A 20,184-nucleotide genomic window follows, 5' to 3' on the forward strand; every position below is an offset into this window, starting at 1 on the left:
GTAGAGTAAAAAAAAATCTTTATTTGGAATTTTGAGTCCTCCCAGAGAAAAAAGGACTATCTGAAATTATTATCAGTAATATAGTAAATGCACAGTGCATGGTTTGGGGTATTTTGACAAGTTAATCTCATATAGGGAGATCTTGAATTGTTAATTCTTCTTTAAAAAACGTATTCATCAGAAAGGAGTGCAGCCATTAGTCAGTTTTTCCTCTGTGTGCAGGAATAAACCTGGAAAAACATCTGTATTAATACCAATTCTTAAAATATGTCTCATTTTTAATGTCAGTAAGAGAACACATTTGCACCACCCCAGGCTTAACAATTGATTGTTTTCTTATTCTTTCTGGTATGTAATGCTGCCACCTACTGACACAGAGTCAGTCATTAAAAACATCAACCCTGCATGACGTTGTTTGAAAGGCCACACACACACACACACACACACACACACACACACACACAGAATACAAATTTAAATTAAATTAAGCTTAAAATCCTAGAAGCACTGAACTGATTTGATTTTGTAATAAAATGGTTACATTTGTACTTCCATGTGCCTCTTCACCTCACTGTACAATACCTTTTGTGCAATACTTTTGTAAATAGTCAACAGTGCAATAGACTCAATACTTGAAATGTGCAATTCACTTGTATTTTTATTTTTATTCCTATTTATTCTATTTATCCCCTTCGTATATTTTATTTATATTGTCTCTGTATTTATATATATATATGTGTGTGTGTGTGTGTGTATTGTATATATATATATATATGTATGTATGTGTGTGTATATATATATATATATATATATATATATATAATATTCTGTAACTCTGTAACTTCTGTCGGTGCTGTGCTTTTTTGGAAATCAAATTTCCCAGAGGAACCCACCCGAGGGATTAATAAAGTTCTATCTAATCTAATCTAATCTCTAATCTAATGTGGCTCGTTTTCTGTTATTTTTCCATGTATGAAATGCTGATATTATAGCGTTTCCTGAACTTCCTCATTGAACTGGTTTTATTTATCTATGAATTTATTCATTGGGATAATCTTTTCATTGTCATCAGTGTGGTACTCTGATTTTAAATACACAGGTGTCATTTTCACTTGTTGATAACAAGTACATTCAAACAAACTGTGTAAACTGTGTAACCACATGTTTAGGGGACAAAGTGGCCATGAATACATAAGAACATGGAGGACAGAAGATTAATGAAATTTTGTGGTGACAGAGACATTAGACTATAACTATTTTTTGTTTGATTTTTTATGCATCATTTATTATGTGTCTCTGTGTGCTGTGATATAACAGATGTGAATACAGCAATTACTGGGTTTTTGTTTGTTTGTTTTGGTTCCTTTAATTTATGCACATGTTAATAAAGTTATTGGGAAAAGGGGGGGGGGGGGGTTACCGCCTCCCTTCCGTGACGTGTTTCCGGTGTCATGTCAGCGGTCTGCTGGCACCGCATGTTTACACTCTGATGCTCCTGCACGGTTCCAGTCCTCACGTTTTTCAGTGAAACAGTTCGACAGAAACAAACGGAGGTTTGTGGACTTGTTATTTCTGTTGTGTCGCCGAAGGTTCGGGAAACATTGGTCTAGAAACGGCCGTGAACATCAGGTGTTTAACGCTAGCTGTTAGCATCAGCTCGTCCAGTGTAAAGAGCGAAACCGGTTCAGTTAGCATCCCAGAATGCGCAAATTCACCAGTTTTAACTTCACTCTTAAACCTGCTCAGGTCCTGAGATCTGCTTTAAACCTCTCTGCAGTTACACGGCAGCTTATAAGAGAAGCAGACTGGTTTTATAGGCCAACCGTGCGCGACATGTCTCAATCTCGTGGATAAAACGATTCCTTTAAAATATATTGGATGTTTAAAACATTTGAAAAGTCTTTAGATCAACAGTCAGAAACACAAAGTCAAACTTTTATTTCTGTTGCACGTTTCAAACCGGAGTTGAGTCAAGCTGCTCTCCATCAAATACGTCGATACACCAAGTCTCCAAAAACACAGATAATCAGTGTAATTATTAGGAAATGAGAAATCGGAGCTTTTTAAAAAAGTTATCACTAATGAAGTAAAATCTGCGAATGAAAACAAGAACTGACTAAGAAAAGCAATAAGAAAATGTTTGCTGTGGACAAAAAGCACAATCAGACTCTTTATGAGGGAGGTGGGATAGTCAGAGCTGAAGGGCAATAATAGGGAAGGTCTCGTCTCCTTTAGGGTCTTTATATTCATAACACTGCAACTGTTGCACAGTAAGAACAGTAGACAGGACCCTGTAAAACTCACCAGTCACAATACATACAGATGTGTGTTTGTGACTGACCTGCTCCCTGAGTGCCATTTATTTTTCAACCATTACCTGAAAATCTTAATTTATTCTCTCCATCACTCCTCCACCTCTCCTGTGGGTGATTTGTCTTACACCAAGTGAGGAAAAGAAGTAGGACTGGGCGATATGGCCTAAAATTCAAATCACAATATTTTTTAGCTGGATGGCGATACACGATATATATCTCGATATTTTTTTAAAGCCATTAAATAAGAACAAAAAGAGTTCTTAGTCTAAGCTGTGTCCCAGATGTCACACGGGCACTTTTATTCACATACAGCGCAGATGTACATGAAAAAATTACTCAGAAATAAATTATCAGCATTTATTAAATAATAATGCTCCATAAATAAAAGAAAACAGTGTTGTTTTTGTGCATAACAAAAAGCTCACAATTGTGCAGTCGAAATGTAAACTAACAGACGCTGAGCATAATAACAAAGAGACAGATTTCACAGCTGCTCTGTTCCCAACTTGTACTGCGTGACTGACAGCCTGGAGTTTGAAATCCTCTTTGTAACCGTGTCTCTTACAGGTGCCATTTATGGTCCTTATACACACACAATACGGTAATATTACGTTGAAGCACAGTACGTATCACTCCGCGAGGCTTCTGACTACGCTAGCCGTAATGCTCCGACAAACCATCAAGCGGTGCAGTTTCGTAGCTCAGCAAAGTCGTACTAAAGCATTTTTGGCAGGTTGCTGAGCGCCGTGTAGCACATAAAATCGGTTCGCGGTCAGTAAGGAGAACTCATACATGTCATACTGTCGATCTTTGAGAAAATGACAGCATTTTAATGTAAGGTTATAGCCCGAAAAATACTGTATACGAGTTCTGTAAGGTGGTTTGTTTCGGGGCGGGACGCAGTTTCACACATTCTTTATTTTGCACTTTATGGCACACATCTCTTATCTCGTATAAAAATATATTGATATATTTAAAAACTCGATATATCGCCCAGTCCTAAAAGGTAGGTAGACATTACATATTATTTCTGATAGGAAGTGTGGGAGAGGGAGTCCTGCAGCATCACACCATGGATGCTGTGCTGAGAGCATCCAAACATACAGCCATGATCTCAGCCCAGCAGGAAATCAACTAAGAACACACGCTAGGTTTTCTCTGCATACTTAACTGTTTTAAGGGTTTAAGTTACTCAGGTGTAACATGGTTTTTATTTATCAAATGTCCAGAAATACAAAAAAAGAATTGAATGGGTTTGCTTACATTTAACTGTGTCTGTGTGCAGATGGCAGAAGTCGTTCAAGAGAAAAGTCGTGGCTTGAAGTTTGCGGAGCAGCAGCTCCTTCGCCACGGCTGGGAGCACGGTAACATACTTTGAACTTCTTCATTCAGACATTAAAGCAGCGCTCGTGAGGGTCGGCGCTCAGGTGCAGGAGTCTGATCGGCGCTTTCTCTCCTCAGGTAAAGGACTGGGACGAGCTGAAAACGGCATATCGGAGGCCATCAAGGTGAAAGTGAAGTGTGACAAAGGAGGAGTAAGTGCTGTTCGTCTTTATGCAGCAGACGCTTGTGTTGACGCTAAAACAGGTTTAAGCTGAGAGGGCCATTTACATTTCTTCTGCAAGGTTGGCCATAAAGAAGGGGAGCAGTTCACCTTCCACTGGTGGGATCATGTCTTCAATAAAGCCTCCTCCAGCCTGCAGGTGGAGTCTGATCAAGTAGGTCGCTCATTTGTTTTATTTTTTAGGTTTTGCTCGTACTTATTTATTTAGCTCGTCCACCTGAGTGCAGCTGTTTTTTCAGTGTGAGAATAGTTTCAGGATTTTAGGAGCAGTTTGACGTTTCAGAGCACCACCTCTGAGGAGTGGATGGAAGCTGCAACAAGGCCCAGACTCAGTTTAACGTTCACATCAGTTCCATTCAGGCTCCGAGTGGAAGCAGCTGGTTTGTTCACTTACACAGCGTTAACGTGTTTCCTGGTTTTCTGATGCAGAATGGGATTAAGCTGAAGAAGACTGCAGAAGAAGAGGATGGGATGATCTCCAATAAAAAGCCGAGGAAAGCGACACTGGCTAAAGATAAGCTGTATGGATGCTTTGTCAAGGTAATTGTTTGCTGTCTTTCAGCTGCATGTCCCTTCTTGTTGTACTTACTGCAGTTCAGTCATCACACTGCTTGCCACTCATTGCTGGTCACTGGCGTTACGCGATGAGTCATGAGAGCGTCTCGTTCAGGAAAATCAAAATGGCTACAAAAACAATGCTGCGGTCCCCAAATCTGACTGAGCAGCAGGTATGTCGTCGCCTCGACCTCCACCTTTGTTGTAGCGTTCGTGTGCGATTGCAGAAACTGAGAGGACATGAAGGAAAGTACAAAGAAATGTAAAAATGTTCACACCCCAAAAACTGACCGTAACAAAGAGCAGGAACCCGTCTGGCACGGCTTATAAAACACGGGGACACGACCACACAGTAACAGCAAAAGCATAAACAGCGTCAACGACGTCGGCCATTTATGTAGTTCACATCGTAGGCTCTGCAAAGTTTCCCCACATTAGTCTAAAGCGGGCCTTACAGTGGGACATTACGACACTTTTGTGCATGACATGGACGCTTATTGTGTTTTTAAATGTAGTTTATTTTATTCACACAAACAAACAAACGGCTGGCTCTTCTTTCAGTCTGCCACGCTGCTGTCTGGTCAGGAGCAGCCAGAGCCGAAGGCCTCCAGCTCAGATGACTGCAGCAGCTCTGATGAGGAGGATGAGCAGAGGATGGATCTGTCCAGCACCACCAAGTAAGACTAACATTCACAACATCTGATCTCATCAGCAACTGAGACTTGGAATTGTATTCGGACCTTTTATCTGATAAGTTACATCGTGAGGTTTCTGTCTGACTCTCTGCAGGCTTTCTGACACTGATCTTATGAAGGTTTGTGGAGGACGCACAGCTCACAAGTAAGATGATACGATTTGTAGAATTCAACATGGAAAAAAACATCAAAGTCAAAGGAGCTTGCAAAGAAAAGCGTCTGGACTTCTTTAAGTTGCTTCAAGAAGATGACCTGGATGACTGAGAACCTTCACAGACATAAAAAACATCAAAGAACTGTAAAAAAGCATAACCCAGTTTTCTGTGCTTCTGTTATTTTAGGGGAGCCAGGCACGGCTTGACCATGAGCGCCAAGTTAGCCAGGCTGGAGCAGCAGGAGGCCGAGTTCATGGCCAAGTATGGAAAGAAGAACCAACCAGCAAGTGCTCCTCCTCCAGCCTCCCGTTTAGAGACGCCGGAGGAGATGATGACAAGCAGAAAAAAGATGAAAATGAATGAGAAGAGTAGTGATGGAGTGTGTGAAACTCCCACAACAGATGTTCAACCTAAAAAGAAAAAGAAGAAGAAGGAAAAGAAGAGCGCTGATCCCGAGGAAAGAACTGATGAGGATTTGATCCATGTAGAAAACTGTGAGGCAGATGATTCGCACAAGAAGAAGAAGAAGAAGAAGAAGAAGCAAAAGAAGAAGAACAAAGTGGAGGAGAACAGAGTCGAAGAGACGCATTCACCGGCTGCAGAGAGCGAGGAGGTGACTGCTGAGATGCATGCTGACGAGGGCAAGAAGAAGAAGAAATCCTCTAAACCCCCAAAGGAAAATGACAGTGACTGTAAGGAGCCTAGCCAATCAAATCACACAGGACTGGAGGACTCAGACGTCACAGAGTCAGTGAAGAAAAGGAAAAAGTGCAAAAAGGACAAAACGTGTACACATGAGGAGGCTCCTCCTCTGAAGAGGAAGAAGAAGTCGTCTAAAGACTAGTGTGTGATTAACTGGGAATCTAATTCCATGTCTGAAGAGGACGTGCTTCCCAGTGTACTCGTCTGTGGTGCTAAACCTGAATCATCAATGTCGACCAGCAAGAATAAACAAGTGAAATTGTGGTTTAAAAAAAAACAATCAGCTGAGGTTTCATGTGAGAGCTTCCTGTTTAGCTTTGTTTAGTCGATATTAGAGGAACTCGGTGAGTTACAGTCTAAACGTGGACTGTAAAGGAACTTTGGATGTTTTCAGCAAACTGGAAAACATCTTTAACTACATCCAGCAGGTGATGCGCATTACAAGCCCGATGCTGTTTAGACAAGTTGATGATTTTTTTTTAAAGATTGCCTTTATAACATGAAATGTGCCCTAAATAATCCATCACAACCAGACGTGGCTTTTCTAACCTCAGCGATTGTAGCTGGAGTCAGTTTAGTTGTTCTGGGAGGTAAACATGACGGAGACCCCAGCTGTTTTTACAGTACTGGTGCAGGACGCGGAGTATTGTGACACATGCTGGTTTTATATGCAAATTAAATGATCAGACTCAGCAGACTTTTGTACTTTTGATTCTTTTATTTAAAATTGTCTTTGCGTAAATAAACATTTTAAACAACAAAGTAAACAAATATACAACATGTTTGTATCTTTTGTAGGAATTAGAAAATATTCATGTGCGTAGATCATTTGCAGAGTTTTAGTCACCTGACAGGTGTGTCAGCGTGTTCCTGGGACAAGACGCACACACTTGTGACAGATGTAAACTTTGATGAGATTCTTGTTTCCTGAGCTGTAATGTTGATTAGCTGTAAGCTTTTTTGTGAAGATGATAGAAAATAAAATAGTTCCAACGTTAAAACGCCTAAACAAGGAATTTGTTTCCCTTCTTGAGTAACCACGAGTGATCTCTAAAAAGAGATATTACTGCTGAGTTTTTCAAATGTTTTTCAGCACCACAAGGTGAGTCACATGTACTCCCACTGTATTTAAGAGAAAGCAGATGTGTCTTCAGTGGATATCTGGAAAACCTGGCAACTCTAACCCAGATGGATAAATAGCACTACAGGCCAGAGGGGGAAAAGATTTTTGGGTGAACTGTTCCTTTAATCAAGATGTGAGAAGAATGCGTCCATGGTAACAACAATAAATGACCCTTTTGCCTTCAATTCCAACCAAATATCTTGGTTCGAGTCACCAAAGATTAAAAAACTGAATAGTAGAATAAATGTGTCTTTTTATGATCTTTTGGATCATTTCATTAATTAAATATATGTTCGACCTTCATTTACCTGAATTTCAACATCAGTGTTGGTTGTGATTTAAATGTTTCTTTAAACTGACAGCTCAGTGAGTGTTCAGATGCTGAACACTATCCTCACTTCACTATTAAAAATAACAAAACGGTTGAAAAATCTTGTTGACTCGACCCTTTGTCATTGCTACGGTGGCTCAGAAAAATCCTTAAAGTGTTACTGTATCTCAAATTTCTTCCTAGATGAATCAAAAAGTTAAAAAGATAAATATGCCTGCTGAACATGTGAAGTGCAGTGACGGTCTTTCCATCAAAAAGGGCTTTAAAACATCTGCATCACGCTGTTATTTTAAATAGATGATTAACAAAACCCCAAAAGTTGAACTTTCAACTTTTCCTTGAACCTCCGTCACTTTACAACAGAGACAGATGGAGACAGCGTTGAGGTTGACACGGGATGGAACTTGCAACATGAATTATGTAATCAATACATGCAATGTTGTGCGGTGTAAAAGTACAGTGTTGCATTATTTCTGCCTTTTGGCGACACACACACTGGTCTGCTCAAAGTCTGTTTTCATAAATAGTTGCAGCAGCTGAAAAACTACAAGTTCTCCATCCTCCATTATAAAGATGAGAAACGAATAATGCAGACAGTATCTGGAGCATGGATGGCAACGTGGAAGAGCACACAGAGAACGGCAGCTGGAACTAAGTGGACAAAAGCAGGGCGTCTATCTCACAGATGAATTTGTTCTGAAAGTGACCGTTCGCTTTGACCCAGCTTTTTGTGGCATTCGTCCCAGGGATGATCAGCACATATGAGACTGAAGTGTCTGACAGCTCCTTCATCCAGTAACTATAAAAGCAGGACATGAACGTCAGCATGTGTAAAAACATCCCAAATATTTTATTTCTGCATAATTTCTTTCATAATGCATCTTCTTTTACTGAAATCACTTTATCCAATATTATTATTATTGGCATATAAATCACGATATTATTTTATCATTAATCATTCAGTCATTCCCACCACTGCTGTAACTTTGTTCTGTAGCTGTAAGACAGTTTTCTTACCTCAGCGTGTCATTGTGTCCATCAATCCAGACCCAGTTATTTGCTGTCTTCTGTAACCCAATAAAGTATCCGTGGTCTTTACTAAAGTAAGATTTTATGTGACTACTGAGAAATTCCTGTGGGTCATATCATTCGTCATTCAGTGACATTTATGAATTATCATCAGTTATGTAAGAAAATATCATGGCTGTAATTGTGCTGTGGTCTTGTTGTTAGAGCTCACCTGCTCTTTGAGATCGTCAACAACAACCAGATCTGCAGCTTTGCCTTTGCAATACACTCGGCTTTCCTCCCAAGTTTTCCAGGGGGCGTTCTCATTGTAAAACAGGTAGCACTTGTTCTTAAATAGGATCCAGCCACTGCGGCATGGCTGGCACTCTGCAAGGAGATTAGAAACTAGACTCAACGTAGGCTCATTAACAACATTATCAAATTATGTAGCAAAAAAGCTAAAAGATTCACACTGTTTTCTTTTCTACTTTCCATTTTAAAGTAGCTTTGATGAGTCGTTCTCTGGAAACAATGAGAACACAGAGATTCCTTGATTTTGCTAATGAGAAATTCTTAAGCTTCCCTTAAACTTAATGGACAGATCCTTAGTTTTAGAGAAAGGCAAAAGACGGTGAGGTGCTGGTTTGCTTTATTGGTTTTGGTGTGGCAAATATGCATCTATGCGTTATCGCATGTTGGGTGAGCCGTTCACTCCTGAGAATTGTAACAAACATGTGGGACATACTGCCAACTGATGCGCAGGGGTTGAAGGTCAGTTCAAAGGAGAACAGATTCCATGTGCGGTAAAGTCAAAATAAATTGTTGTACATTTTAGATGATATTTGAGGCTCTTTACCTGAAATATAACTCTTTTCCTGGGTTTTGTGACCAGTTCAAATCATCTCTCCCAACCTGCACGCTTACTTGTTTTGTGGTTTTCTATTTAAATTTGTCACATAAATTCTCCGTTCATACTCTCATGACTCTATCATACTGTTGATCATCTTCAGCTCCTAATAAAATTTTGACATATGAAGCTTATTAACTTCTGAGACAAGCACAATGAAGCACTCACGTTTATTAGGACAGTAATCTTTTACTGGAAAGTTATCAAACTTCAGGATGACTTCCAGCGTGCAGTTGAGATTGTCTCTCTGTCTTCTCAGCTCCCGAGTTTTATTGTCTGAGATTTCCTTCTCCATGGCCAACTGCTGATGTTCTGCTGTGAGGTTACTGAGGTTTGCTGCCTGTACCTTAAATAGCAAACTCACTGTGAAGGAGAGAAGACAGCACAGCACTCATCATCACAGCCGACCAATGAGGGTTCACATCCAGTCCTAACAGAGATGCCTCCTCTTCCTGTCTTCATTGTGAGACAAAGCTGAAGACACCAAACACACTAAAACATGAATGTATAATAAAATGTTTTTTTAACCACCAGTAGAAGGTAATAAATAGTAAAAAGGAAAATTAGCCTTAAATTAAAATCCAGGCACTAGAGGTACAGAAAGCTCGAGTAACAAGTAATAAAATGCAGTTTTGTATTTTAGTGGGAAAGAGATTAAAAAAAATAAATGGTTCAGGTTATACGGGGAAAAATTAATCTCTGTTTTTTAAGCCACCTTTATAAACAGCTTTGAAGGTTTTTCCACATACAGTGAATATGTAATGAGTACGTTTAACTAACTGATCCACAAACAACCATTAAATCAAGACAGAAGCTAAGTAGGAATAAATATGTGTTAGAAATTAACAGGGTTTGCACAGGGAGGAGGATGGGGTGGATGGATGGGTTTGATGAATTTCAGGCTACGTCCACAGTAGCCCAGATAGATTTGAAAACGGCCTTTTCATCTGAAAACGCTCTGCGTCCACACTAGCATTTTCAGTCATTTTCACAGAGTTGTGAAAAGTTTTCACAGAGTTCACACATTTTTGCAGCTAACCAATCCTTTCTTTTTTCATTGCCACATCACATGATGCCTATAATGCCCTGGAGAAGCAAAACAAACCACATATATGGTTTTTTAGGCTGGATAGAACCATTACTTCCTTCTTTTACTCTTTAATGTCACTGTCGTTACTCACGCAGCAGGTCGAGCTTTTCACAAAGCTTCACTATGTAACTTGAAGCCTAAAAATCACCCCAAATTAGCCAAGTTTCATTTACTCAGGAATACTACTACTACTAACAATAATTATAATACACCTTTTGTTCATAAAACTTCAGAAATAACATGAGGTTCTGCAGTGTTCTGTAAGGTTATTGTGGACTGCTCAGAAACAATAACTTAACACTTAAATCACACATCAGATCTTCAAGAATAATTCAAAAATCTTTACTGGCATTTATTATGTAATGTGATGTAAAGCAAACTGCATAACAGCTGGCACTGAAAACTCAAAACCATCAAACCTTTGATGGTTTAAAAACACCAAATATCAAAGTAAAATTCTGTTGAGCAGAACCAACACTAAACAGAGAATTAGAAAATCAATGCATAAAAATATTTTATTTACTTAAAATAAAAATGAAAGCTAGACTTTTGGGAGAACATGAGAACTAAATGTAACAATAAAGTTGAAAATAGGACGAAAACTGTCTTTATTTATTTTTTATTTCTATTTTTTGGTCAAATTTGTGACTCAGCTGCTTTCACATGGTGTTGTCTTTGTATTGTAATATCTGCCCCTGTTAATTACCCTCCATATTATAATAATTAAGAAAGGTAAACAAACAGTGAAACTAATAAAAAAAACAACAGCTGAAACGAGCAAACCCACTCTCTGGAAACATGCAAAAATCCAGAACAAAATAAAACTAAAACTAAATAGAGTTTGGTGTGCTGAACTCAGACTTACTGTAGATGATGGCGATGATGCCCACCAGCAGGAGGACACAAAGGATCTCCAAACATGCCAGCAGTAGACGGAAATTGGAGCATGCAGCTGCTTTGCCTTCTGCTTCTAATGAGAAATTTGACGTCATTATTATGAGAAACTGTCACATGGACTTTTACTGTTGTGTGATGCTGCAGCTCATTCCTTTGCTCGTGTGTTGTCTGTTTTCTTAGGCTCTGTTGTGTTAGCCTCTCAGGACCACTGAGGCACCAGATGTTCATGTCAGATGTTGTCAAAGACATACAGGTAGTGAATACATTTGTTCCACTGATGGTCTAAAACATTTTGCTGCTAAATTAGTGAAGATGAAAAAGGGATTTTATAACTTACCAGGTGCAGGAGGAGGACCAGCTGGCGCTTTAGATTTAACTTCAGAATAAATGGCTGGGTCCTCGTTTTTTTCTGGAAGACAGAAATAACTAAACGAATGGACTCATAGAGATGAGTTTGACAACAACACAACCCACAGAATTACAAAATGCGCAGTCATGTGTCATTAAAGCATATCATTGATCTCTTAGGTCTCTCTATGTTTCCCTTTTCTTTCCTTCTCCTTCCCCTCACACACCACACTCTGCAAAATCACCACTGTTAAATTAACACAGTGAGTTTTAAACCTGACACTAGAAAAGTGTCTATATGTGTTGACTCCTTTAACTGTTAAATGAACACTTTTGAAAGTGAACTGCTTGTCCACCACTACTATGTTCGTTAGGTTAGCCTCCACTGGTTTGTAGTCTCACTGGATCTGTTCCAACATAACACAGTATTTTATTCTATGTTATTTTATTCTATTCCATGTTTTTCTTAATTATTCCTGCTTGTAACTTTGCACTGTTCACTTCCTGCCGTGACCCAACAAATTTCCCATGTGAGGACTAAAAAAGGTTTATCTTATCTCTTATCTCTTATACTGTGCCGACCACTGGGTTATGGCGTTCCATGTATGTCCCGCCTGCTAGCATCTTGCACCCTGCAGTTATGTGCTGGATTGTCTGAGGGGCATCTTTACACAGGCTGCACCTGGGATGTTGCCTGGTGTGACAGACCCCAGCCTCTATGGATTTTGTACTACTCAAGACTTGCCTTAGTCTCTGCAGGTGGTTGCAGTATTTTTGCATTACTTGTGTTGGTCTGTTTTCTCAGGCTGTGTCATTGTCAAATACAGAAAGTTTAAAGCATGAATTTGCTTTGTTGCTCATGTAATATCTGCATGAACGTTATAACTTACCAGGTGCAGGAGGAGGACCAGCAGGCGCTTTAGATTTAACTTCAGAATAAATGGTTGAGTCCGGGATTTTTTCTAGAAGACACAAATGACTGAATGCAGGGATTCATACCAACAAGTCTGACATGTGTGCCATGTGCTAGTTTTCAAACTAGCTTTATCACATCATTTATGATAAAGCCAAACAATGTGATAAACTCAAAAAGATAAGTCTGAGCTCATGACTTGGCGTATAAAATAGAAATGTTGTGCTTTCTAGTGATTTGAATGTTTCCGAATTTTAATGATAAATAATCTTTTTGTTGTTTTTAAATAAAAACTGGATGATATGATGTGAACAGAGCAGCGTTCTTTCATCAGGCAACTTCACAAAGATATAAACAGTCAGACTTATCAGTGATTCATTTTTGAATGAAGGAGGAGAGTAACTTACCTTTTGTTAGTGAAGCACCAGTTTTGAAAACCATTGTGGAATAATTGACTTCTTCCTCCATCATTAAAAGCCAAATTGCCTTCAGCGCAAAGAAAACTAAAACTGGCCTCAACAGGAGCGGACTGTTAAAAGAGTGTTACTGACACCCCACCCACATGCCCATCATGTGGGTGGGGTGTCACACGCACCATAAAACAATATGAAATTCCAGCTGTAACTGGCACAGAACAAACCCGCGGTTCCTCTTCCTATTACTCCTCAACGTGTTCATACACATGCCTGATCTCGGAATTATGTTGCTTCTGTAACACACCGTTACGCTAAGAGCAGTTAACACATTTGGGCTTTAACCCAACAAACCAACCTGTCACATATCTGTCTGGTGCAACGTCCGCGTTGTTTCTTAACTGATGATCGATGTCGTTGTGAGACATCGTGTTAGGTGAAAACGTTGTGATGAAAAATGTCTGTCACAGTACGAAAAAGGAAGAGGCGAGTGATCGCAATTTTTGCAACTCGTTTGGCCCAAGGAGCAGTGAGACTCTGCAGTGGTGAGGTGTCTGTCATCACTGCACCTCATAAAGAAAAATTAATCAAACCTTCACACAGTAATCATGGATCAGCCAAACCGTTGTCCTGATGTAATGAACAATATTCAATTCACACTATTTAGCAAATTTATTGACTTAACATTCCTCAAAATGACGACAAAAGAACTCCATTAAACACTAAATGATGTGATAACTTTGCCACTTGTATCCTGTTAGACAGGGAGGATCCTGTGGATCATAACCGTGGAGAGAGTGGTGGTGTTGAACACAAACACTTTTATTTGGTGATGTATTTGATGAATTTGTCCGGGAAGTTACTGCGAGCCCCTTTTAATTCTCAATGAACTTTAATTCTCATTTGTCTGTGCAGTTTACCCCAGTTTACAAGTTCTTTCTGCACTTCACACGCTGCAATAACCGGAGATGTGATGAACTACTACATCATTTATATTCTGGTTATTTATTTATATTGCACTTTTTAAAGTCAATAAACAACAACAATAAAAGCATAAGAAATTGTAGTAAATTATTATGAATGGAAACAAAAACTTGATGGGAAAAAAGAATTTGACCAGAACTGTAAAACAGACAAAAAACCAAAATGTGTAAAAACTGTAAACTGGTCACAGACAGATTTCCATTCAACGATTAGTTTTATTAAATGCATCAAAATACTGCGACAGGCACAGCTCAGTGGAGGCGAGGCCGAGCACACAGCTGTTGCTCCAGCTGCCTGTGTTCTTAGGTATCAGCCTTACGAGTGTCCAGATGAATGAGTAAATAAAAGAATCACAGTTTTTATGAAGGTGGGAGCTGTCCACACCGGCCAAACCACTTTAAGCTGGAAACACTTTTTTTCATAATAACATTGAACATTTTAACACGAGAGTCTCTTGTAGGATAAGCCAGTTAATTTCTTACACACTGTTTTAGTTTTAGACAATAGGCACAACACACACACACACACACACACACACACACACACACACGCACGCACGCACGCACACACACACGCACGCACACACACACACACACACACACACACACACACACACGTATTATTATTATTGTTCAGATTCTTGGTTTCTGTTACTATAAAAGGAATAAAGATGCTTACAATTTACGCCCAATGAGCATGAACAGACTGTCACTTCCTCAAGTGGAAAGGGAAGTTTCACAAACATGTAGTATTACAGTTTTTGCCCACTGCTTGAACACATTTTGCAAAACCCCGCTCGCTGTGCCAAAACTGTACACACAAGTACACATGACACAACACTGGGAAATATACCATTCACATCTGTGCCAAATTGGAACTCTACTCCCAAAACCTAAACTCTGCTGTCAAAACCTAACATTCCTTTGTCAAAATGTAACTCTGTTGACAAAATGACACATACCTGCACCATATGCAAACACTCACAGATCAGGGGGAACACACTAGTCTGCTGTACATAAAACACTGCAGTCCTTGATTCCCATTGTTTATTCAGAAGGCACATTTACAGGGGACACATTTCCAAACAACCATAAACGCAAATAGACCTACTCAATACTGTACATTGCAGTACCATGAATACAGGTACAGCAAATAAAACAACAACAACACAATAGTACTGCAATAGAAAAAACACTATACTGTAAACACAAAAAACCATGACAATTGTGCATAAGTGGGCTCATGGATCCCGCCGTCTGTTGGGGTCTGGCCACAGGACCTCATCAACATCGCAAGCAATGTCCTCTCCCGCTAGGCACCGGGGTAAATATCCTCTTGCTCTCCCTCCATCCATGCTTGCAAAGTTCTTGGAATGGCTACGCTGAGGGCTTTTTGTAGTTGGCTAATTGGTGTTCGGTTTTGCAAGTAAGTGCCTTCAGGTGTGTATTTGAGTGGTTGCAATTACCCGATGTGTTTTGTATTTTGGATACATGTGTTTTCCGAATGGCACCCTGAGATTTCATTTTGTGAGCGAAGTGTCTTATGTATGAAATAGAGTGTAGCATGCAGGACCATGTGTGTTGCATGAGGGAGTAGGTGTGTTGCATAATTGGTACTGGGGTGCAAAGCAGCGCTTTTGTTTAAGGTAGGGGTACATGTGTTTGAGGTATGGTAACAACAGCTTCACGTTGTGTTACTTTAGTCTAAGCATGGGTTTATAGTGTTCAAGCAACGGGCAAAAACTGTAATAAATAGTAACATAAACACATTCATGCCTGTCTCTGCATTTACATGCATCGGAATATGTTTCTTTTGCCATCTAATACATTAGAAATCCCATAGTAATGACAAAAGAGCACATATGATTACAAAAAAGTACAAATGCTTTTGCAGTGCAGCTCAAACGTGGTGTGTGATTCTGCAGCATTTGTTTCAAAATGTAACTGAACATAAATCAAAACAAAGAAATTACTTATTTTTTACAAAATCAGTTTGACACAGAAAAAAAACTCATTGCCTTTAATTCAAAAAACACAAGGAGTTACTGTCACATTAAATAACAATTCTATTACTGGGACTGATTCCTAATCTGCTTTAATTAACGCTCGTCTTTCACAGATCCAACAGTTTCTCATGTCACAGCTCTCTTTGCCCCAGTTGGCCAGAGGGGGCGCTTTTGGTAGGCTTAAAGCACAATATCTTCTGTTGACATCTTGTTGCATTTTCCAGTACCTAAAAAAGTCACATAGTGTCAGTCTGTATGCCTACTCAACATTTCAACCTTTGACAAAATAATCTTTATTGTATTTCTGAAATTCAGCACGTGGAGTGCTTGGGTACCAAAAATAAGTCAATGATCTGTGTCAGTCTCTGCACACACAGCATTCCTGATGGTAACAGGGATCGAGGCAATTTAACCAACACAGAGGCCATGAATGCACACTTGTGTTTGGTCTCGCAAAAGTCAGACACTTAGATGTTCTGAAAACCACAACCGAGTCCATCACGGATGTGGAAGCTTAAGAAAAATGTCAAAGGTCAAAAATCATCTTTGAGAAACAAGCAATGGATGCAGTGAAGAGTTTTTAACAGCTTTTATTTTTTTTCACTCTGCTACAAATAAGTTTGTTGTTTATTAGGACTTGTGTGTTCTCAGTGGTGGGAGCTGAGAACACACAAGTCACACAACAGTGTTAGCCAGGGTTTTCCTTACTTGGATGCATGCAAGACGTCTTTTTATGTTGAATGAAAACACTTTGTGTTTTTTCATTTCACAAATGAAAAGAGAAAATGCAAACAGAAAACAAGTCTGCCATCAACATGTGCTGATTCGACTTAATCGTCACTTCCTTGAGCTATTCCAGCCTAAAGGTTGTTTTAACTCAAACTTATTTGGAATTGGTTCATACTGTAAACTTCTTGTGGCTGTAAATCTTAAACTTCTTGTTATTAGAAGAGGGAATGTTGAAACAATTTTTTTGTTCTGCTTTTTACTTCCATTCCATATTTTTTAAAGGGTATTTACAATGTGTGTGTGTGTGTGTGTGTGTGTGTGTGTGTGTGTGTGTGTGTGTGTGTGTGTGTGTGTGTGTGTGTGTTTGCACTTATACATCTTTGTGAGGATCAAACTTTGACTGTTACTATACTTGTGGGGACCATCAGTCCTTATGGGCCCAAATTGTAGGCCTCATGAGTTTGAAGGCATTTTTGAGGCACAAATGTGGTTTTAGTGTCAGGGTTACAGTTAGGTTGTGGTTAGGCATTTGTGATGGTTAGAGTTAGGCTAAGCAGCTAGGGAAAGCATTATGTCAATTAGATGAGCTAAGTAAGATATAATAGGCAAGTATTTGTATGTGTGGTGGTGGGCGGGGGTCATGCTTACGTCACAGTGAGGTTACTTCCATCTACCCACGTCCACGTGTCCTTTGGGCTCTCTGCTCTCAAACCGATCCAGTAGCCGTGCTTATCATCAGCGTGGTAGTCCTTAGTGTGGTTGCTGATAAATTCCTAAATTTGTAATACATGTGTTATCTGCCACATAATAATAGTCGGGTTTTAGTTTTCCTTTGAGATAAAAAGAACGATGACTCGTCTATAACAGCAAAATATAAAAACAAACAGGTTTAAAAAAATAACAACCTTTTCCTTTTTTGCACACTATGTTTACATTTTAAATGGATAAAACTGGCTTTTGTTCCCTCAAGAAATCAACACTCAGTACCCATATTGACAAAGTTTACACAACTATCCAGACTGCTGGCTGTAGTTACAGCTGCTGGGTTCCTTGGCTAAGACTCTGTGGGCTTGTTAGACCAGATTGCCTGGGAGGTGTTGCTGAATTACCTTCTTCAGATCTGTCCACAGATGATCTCTCCAAACTGCAAACTCTGATCTGACGCTTAGAGTTTGGAGCTCTTCAAAATGAATTTAAGTTTGTCCAATCAGATTAAAGAACATTTTTCTCTTGGTCTTTTAAACTCTCAGCCTGTGCCTTTTACTTCGACTATCTTTTGTCTGATGTATGAAGAGTCGTTCTCACTCTCTTTTTAAACACGCTGGGGACTCTGTAGGAATGATCGCTGGTTTCTTTTCCACAGCTCTGACCAAAGATCATGTCATTTACTGAATTTGGAAGTGAGGCCACAAAGACTATTTTAAAGAGAGCAGCGAGCTAGTGGGAACACTCAAAGCTTGCAGTTCCTTTTTCCTGAATATTTCTCTTTTCTTTTTAAGTACAAGTTGAGGCCTGCTTGAATCAAAACACAACTCAAATATAAAGCAAACCCCAGTGCACTTCAGAGAACAAGAATCTGAATAGTTTTAAAATAAGAGATTTCAGTTTCCATTTTTACAGTATTTTTAAGTGTTGAGTGAGGAAGAAATATGTTTTCTTAAAATCCAGTCAAATGGCAAAGAGGTGGGAAAAGACTGAACTGAAGGAAGGTAACTTTGAATTATAGTTGCATTAACTTCCTCTTCAAACCTTCCTGTCTAAATCGCTTGAACTTTGACACTGTTTTTCCTCTCTGTGTATGAAAACGCTCTTTCACTTTATTTAAACTTTAAAAAAATCTATACAAATGAAATCTGGCTCACCTGTTCTTCCTGACTTTCGATCACTACCAGAGCCGCCTGATACATTTTGCATTGATCACGACTTTGATCCCAGCTCCTCCAATAAAACGAATATTGATGTCGGGAAAAAAAGTAACAGCTTGACTGAAACAGCACCCAGCCATCCAGGCAAGGTTTACACACTGATCAAAAAAAGAAAGGGACAACAAGACCAGAATCATTTTAGAAATCCAACTTTACAATACGTTACAAAGAGTTTTTTAGATTTGAAGATTTTTAAACAGTTTAAAACATTAAACCTTCAAATAAAAACATGTTTGTGGGAGTCGTGACAGGAAGTGAGCAAAAAGTAACATAAAACTATATGAAACTAAGACATGTTCACCTTTCTGTGGGCAGTGTTTTTCCACTGAAAATTCCTGATATTCCATGATGACTCCGATGGTCCAGTTGAGTTGGTCTCTCTGTCTGGTCAGCTCCTCTGTCTGTCGCTCTGAGGATGTTTTCTGTGTCATCAGCTGCAGGTTCTGTGCTGTGATGTTGGCCATTTCTCGCTGCTGCTCACTCATCACTGTGTTAACTGCAGTCAGATAAGAAACAGATGTTAGTGTTATTGTCTGATTACACTAAAGTCCTTGAATACACAGCAGGTGGACTTACAGCGGAAGTTGAGGCCGATGATGACTGACACCAAGATGAGGCAAATAATCACCAGACCTGTCACAACCAACGCAAGCCGACTACAGGGTGGAGCTAACTCTTTATTCTCTACAAGAATAGAAAAAAATGTTTATTTTAATGATTGAATAAAAAATATCATTTATTTGTTCAGAAAACCACAAATAACCTGTTATTACAAGGGATGCATCCAATTTCCTGTCCTCAGTGTTCACCTCGTCGTAGATTGTTTCTGTGTCTTTTGGCGTCACTGGAAAAACAAAAAGAGTTTAAAGGAAATGAAAACTCATTTGTAGTTTGTTCTTTGTGGGGATTATTTATTAAACTTTACTTTTTAGATCACCAAAAATAGCAGTGCTAGGAAAGAACTGACATGCTGGGTAGCATAACATCGCCAGAATTAACCAACTGGTATTGATCGTTCCCCAAAACCACATACATCACAGTTTTGGCGATGAAAGGGAAGAAAGTAAGTCTGTCACTCACCGTATGTTGGATCTCTCTTTGTCTGAAATATCACTGTCACATAATTCTCTTCTTCCACCATTATTTATGTGTTTGCTGTTTATTGTCAGCGGTACTTACTTTGTTAATCTCGGAGTCAAACAGCCACTGTGGGTTTACTGGTCAGTGTAAGTGAAGTTTAGAGGCAGAGAAGTGGACCGTTGCAAGATCTGCACTTCTTCTTTTTGTCAGAAAGCGGGAGGGTTGTGGTTATTAGAGGGACATTTTTCTTTTTTTAGATAGTTTTGCAAGACGAGAAAAAATATGTCAGAACAAAGCGACGGCTGTCGCAGAGTGGAAGACTCACATTTCCAGGATACTAGTGGGGTCATTTTTTTCATTTGAGTTTAACAAACAATTACCTTCAGTGAATGAAGTGTGTGTGTGTGTGTGTGTGTGTGTGTGTGTGTGTGTGTGTGTGTGTGTG

At 39.3% G+C, this 20,184-nt stretch overlaps 3 protein-coding genes across 6 annotated transcripts; 1 reads left to right on the plus strand and 2 right to left on the minus strand.

Annotated features, from left to right (window-relative positions):
- Positions 1 to 1,417: 1,417 nt before the first annotated feature.
- On the plus strand, positions 1,418 to 6,681 carry LOC143419409 (G patch domain-containing protein 4-like). Its single transcript, XM_076886010.1, has 8 exons — positions 1,418 to 1,553; positions 3,601 to 3,679; positions 3,777 to 3,850; positions 3,941 to 4,033; positions 4,309 to 4,419; positions 4,996 to 5,111; positions 5,224 to 5,274; positions 5,471 to 6,681. Exons 2-8 carry the CDS (start codon positions 3,601 to 3,603, stop codon positions 6,126 to 6,128), a joined length of 1,182 nt encoding a protein of 393 aa, XP_076742125.1. The 5' UTR covers positions 1,418 to 1,553; the 3' UTR covers positions 6,129 to 6,681.
- Positions 6,682 to 6,813: 132 nt separating this feature from the next.
- On the minus strand, positions 6,814 to 13,260 carry LOC143419410 (uncharacterized). 3 transcript variants are annotated; one of them, XM_076886028.1, is made up of 8 exons: positions 13,011 to 13,260; positions 12,581 to 12,652; positions 11,680 to 11,751; positions 11,311 to 11,415; positions 9,524 to 9,718; positions 8,681 to 8,835; positions 8,458 to 8,507; positions 6,814 to 8,239 (listed from the first exon to the last, which is right to left on the minus strand). In XM_076886028.1, exons 1-8 carry the CDS (start codon positions 13,072 to 13,074, stop codon positions 8,092 to 8,094), a joined length of 861 nt encoding a protein of 286 aa, XP_076742143.1. In that variant the 5' UTR covers positions 13,075 to 13,260; the 3' UTR covers positions 6,814 to 8,091. The 3 variants fall into 3 exon arrangements, with proteins under 3 accessions (XP_076742143.1, XP_076742141.1, XP_076742136.1); XM_076886026.1 differs by having other exon boundaries at positions 8,458 to 8,573; positions 11,311 to 11,412; positions 13,011 to 13,257; XM_076886021.1 differs by having other exon boundaries at positions 8,458 to 8,573; positions 13,011 to 13,256.
- A 606-nt stretch (positions 13,261 to 13,866) lies between these two features.
- Positions 13,867 to 19,994, minus strand: LOC101468290 (CD209 antigen-like protein C). 2 transcript variants are annotated; one of them, XM_004573555.5, is made up of 7 exons: positions 19,740 to 19,994; positions 19,423 to 19,503; positions 19,236 to 19,343; positions 18,961 to 19,155; positions 18,597 to 18,757; positions 17,383 to 17,507; positions 13,867 to 16,232 (listed from the first exon to the last, which is right to left on the minus strand). In XM_004573555.5, exons 1-7 carry the CDS (start codon positions 19,798 to 19,800, stop codon positions 16,085 to 16,087), a joined length of 879 nt encoding a protein of 292 aa, XP_004573612.3. In that variant the 5' UTR covers positions 19,801 to 19,994; the 3' UTR covers positions 13,867 to 16,084. The 2 variants fall into 2 exon arrangements, with proteins under 2 accessions (XP_004573612.3, XP_004573613.3); XM_004573556.5 differs by having other exon boundaries at positions 13,868 to 16,232; positions 19,839 to 19,994.
- Positions 19,995 to 20,184: the final 190 nt, after the last annotated feature.

The sequence above is a fragment of the Maylandia zebra genome, linkage group LG1, assembly GCF_041146795.1.
Source record: "Maylandia zebra isolate NMK-2024a linkage group LG1, Mzebra_GT3a, whole genome shotgun sequence".
Taxonomy (NCBI): Eukaryota; Metazoa; Chordata; class Actinopteri; order Cichliformes; family Cichlidae; genus Maylandia; species Maylandia zebra.

Coding starts and splice junctions, on each gene's coding strand:
- LOC143419410 (XM_076886021.1), bottom strand. CDS start 13,074: ATGATGGAGGAAGAAGTCAATTATTCCACAATGGTTTTCAAAACTGGT. Junction 11,416..11,679: donor TGGTCCTCCTCCTGCACCTG/GTAAGTTATAAA, acceptor ATTTCTCATTAG/AAGCAGAAGGCAAAGCAGCT. Junction 8,836..9,523: donor AGATTACTGTCCTAATAAAC/GTGAGTGCTTCA, acceptor ATCTCCTTGCAG/AGTGCCAGCCATGCCGCAGT.
- LOC143419409 (XM_076886010.1), top strand. CDS start 3,601: ATGGCAGAAGTCGTTCAAGAGAAAAGTCGTGGCTTGAAGTTTGCGGAG. Junction 4,034..4,308: donor TGCAGGTGGAGTCTGATCAA/GTAGGTCGCTCA, acceptor TTTCTGATGCAG/AATGGGATTAAGCTGAAGAA. Junction 4,420..4,995: donor TGTATGGATGCTTTGTCAAG/GTAATTGTTTGC, acceptor CTCTTCTTTCAG/TCTGCCACGCTGCTGTCTGG.
- LOC101468290 (XM_004573555.5), bottom strand. CDS start 19,800: ATGGTGGAAGAAGAGAATTATGTGACAGTGATATTTCAGACAAAGAGA. Junction 19,156..19,235: donor CATCGGCCTCAACTTCCGCT/GTAAGTCCACCT, acceptor ATCTGACTGCAG/TTAACACAGTGATGAGTGAG. Junction 17,508..18,596: donor TCGAAAGTCAGGAAGAACAG/GTGAGCCAGATT, acceptor TTACAAATTTAG/GAATTTATCAGCAACCACAC.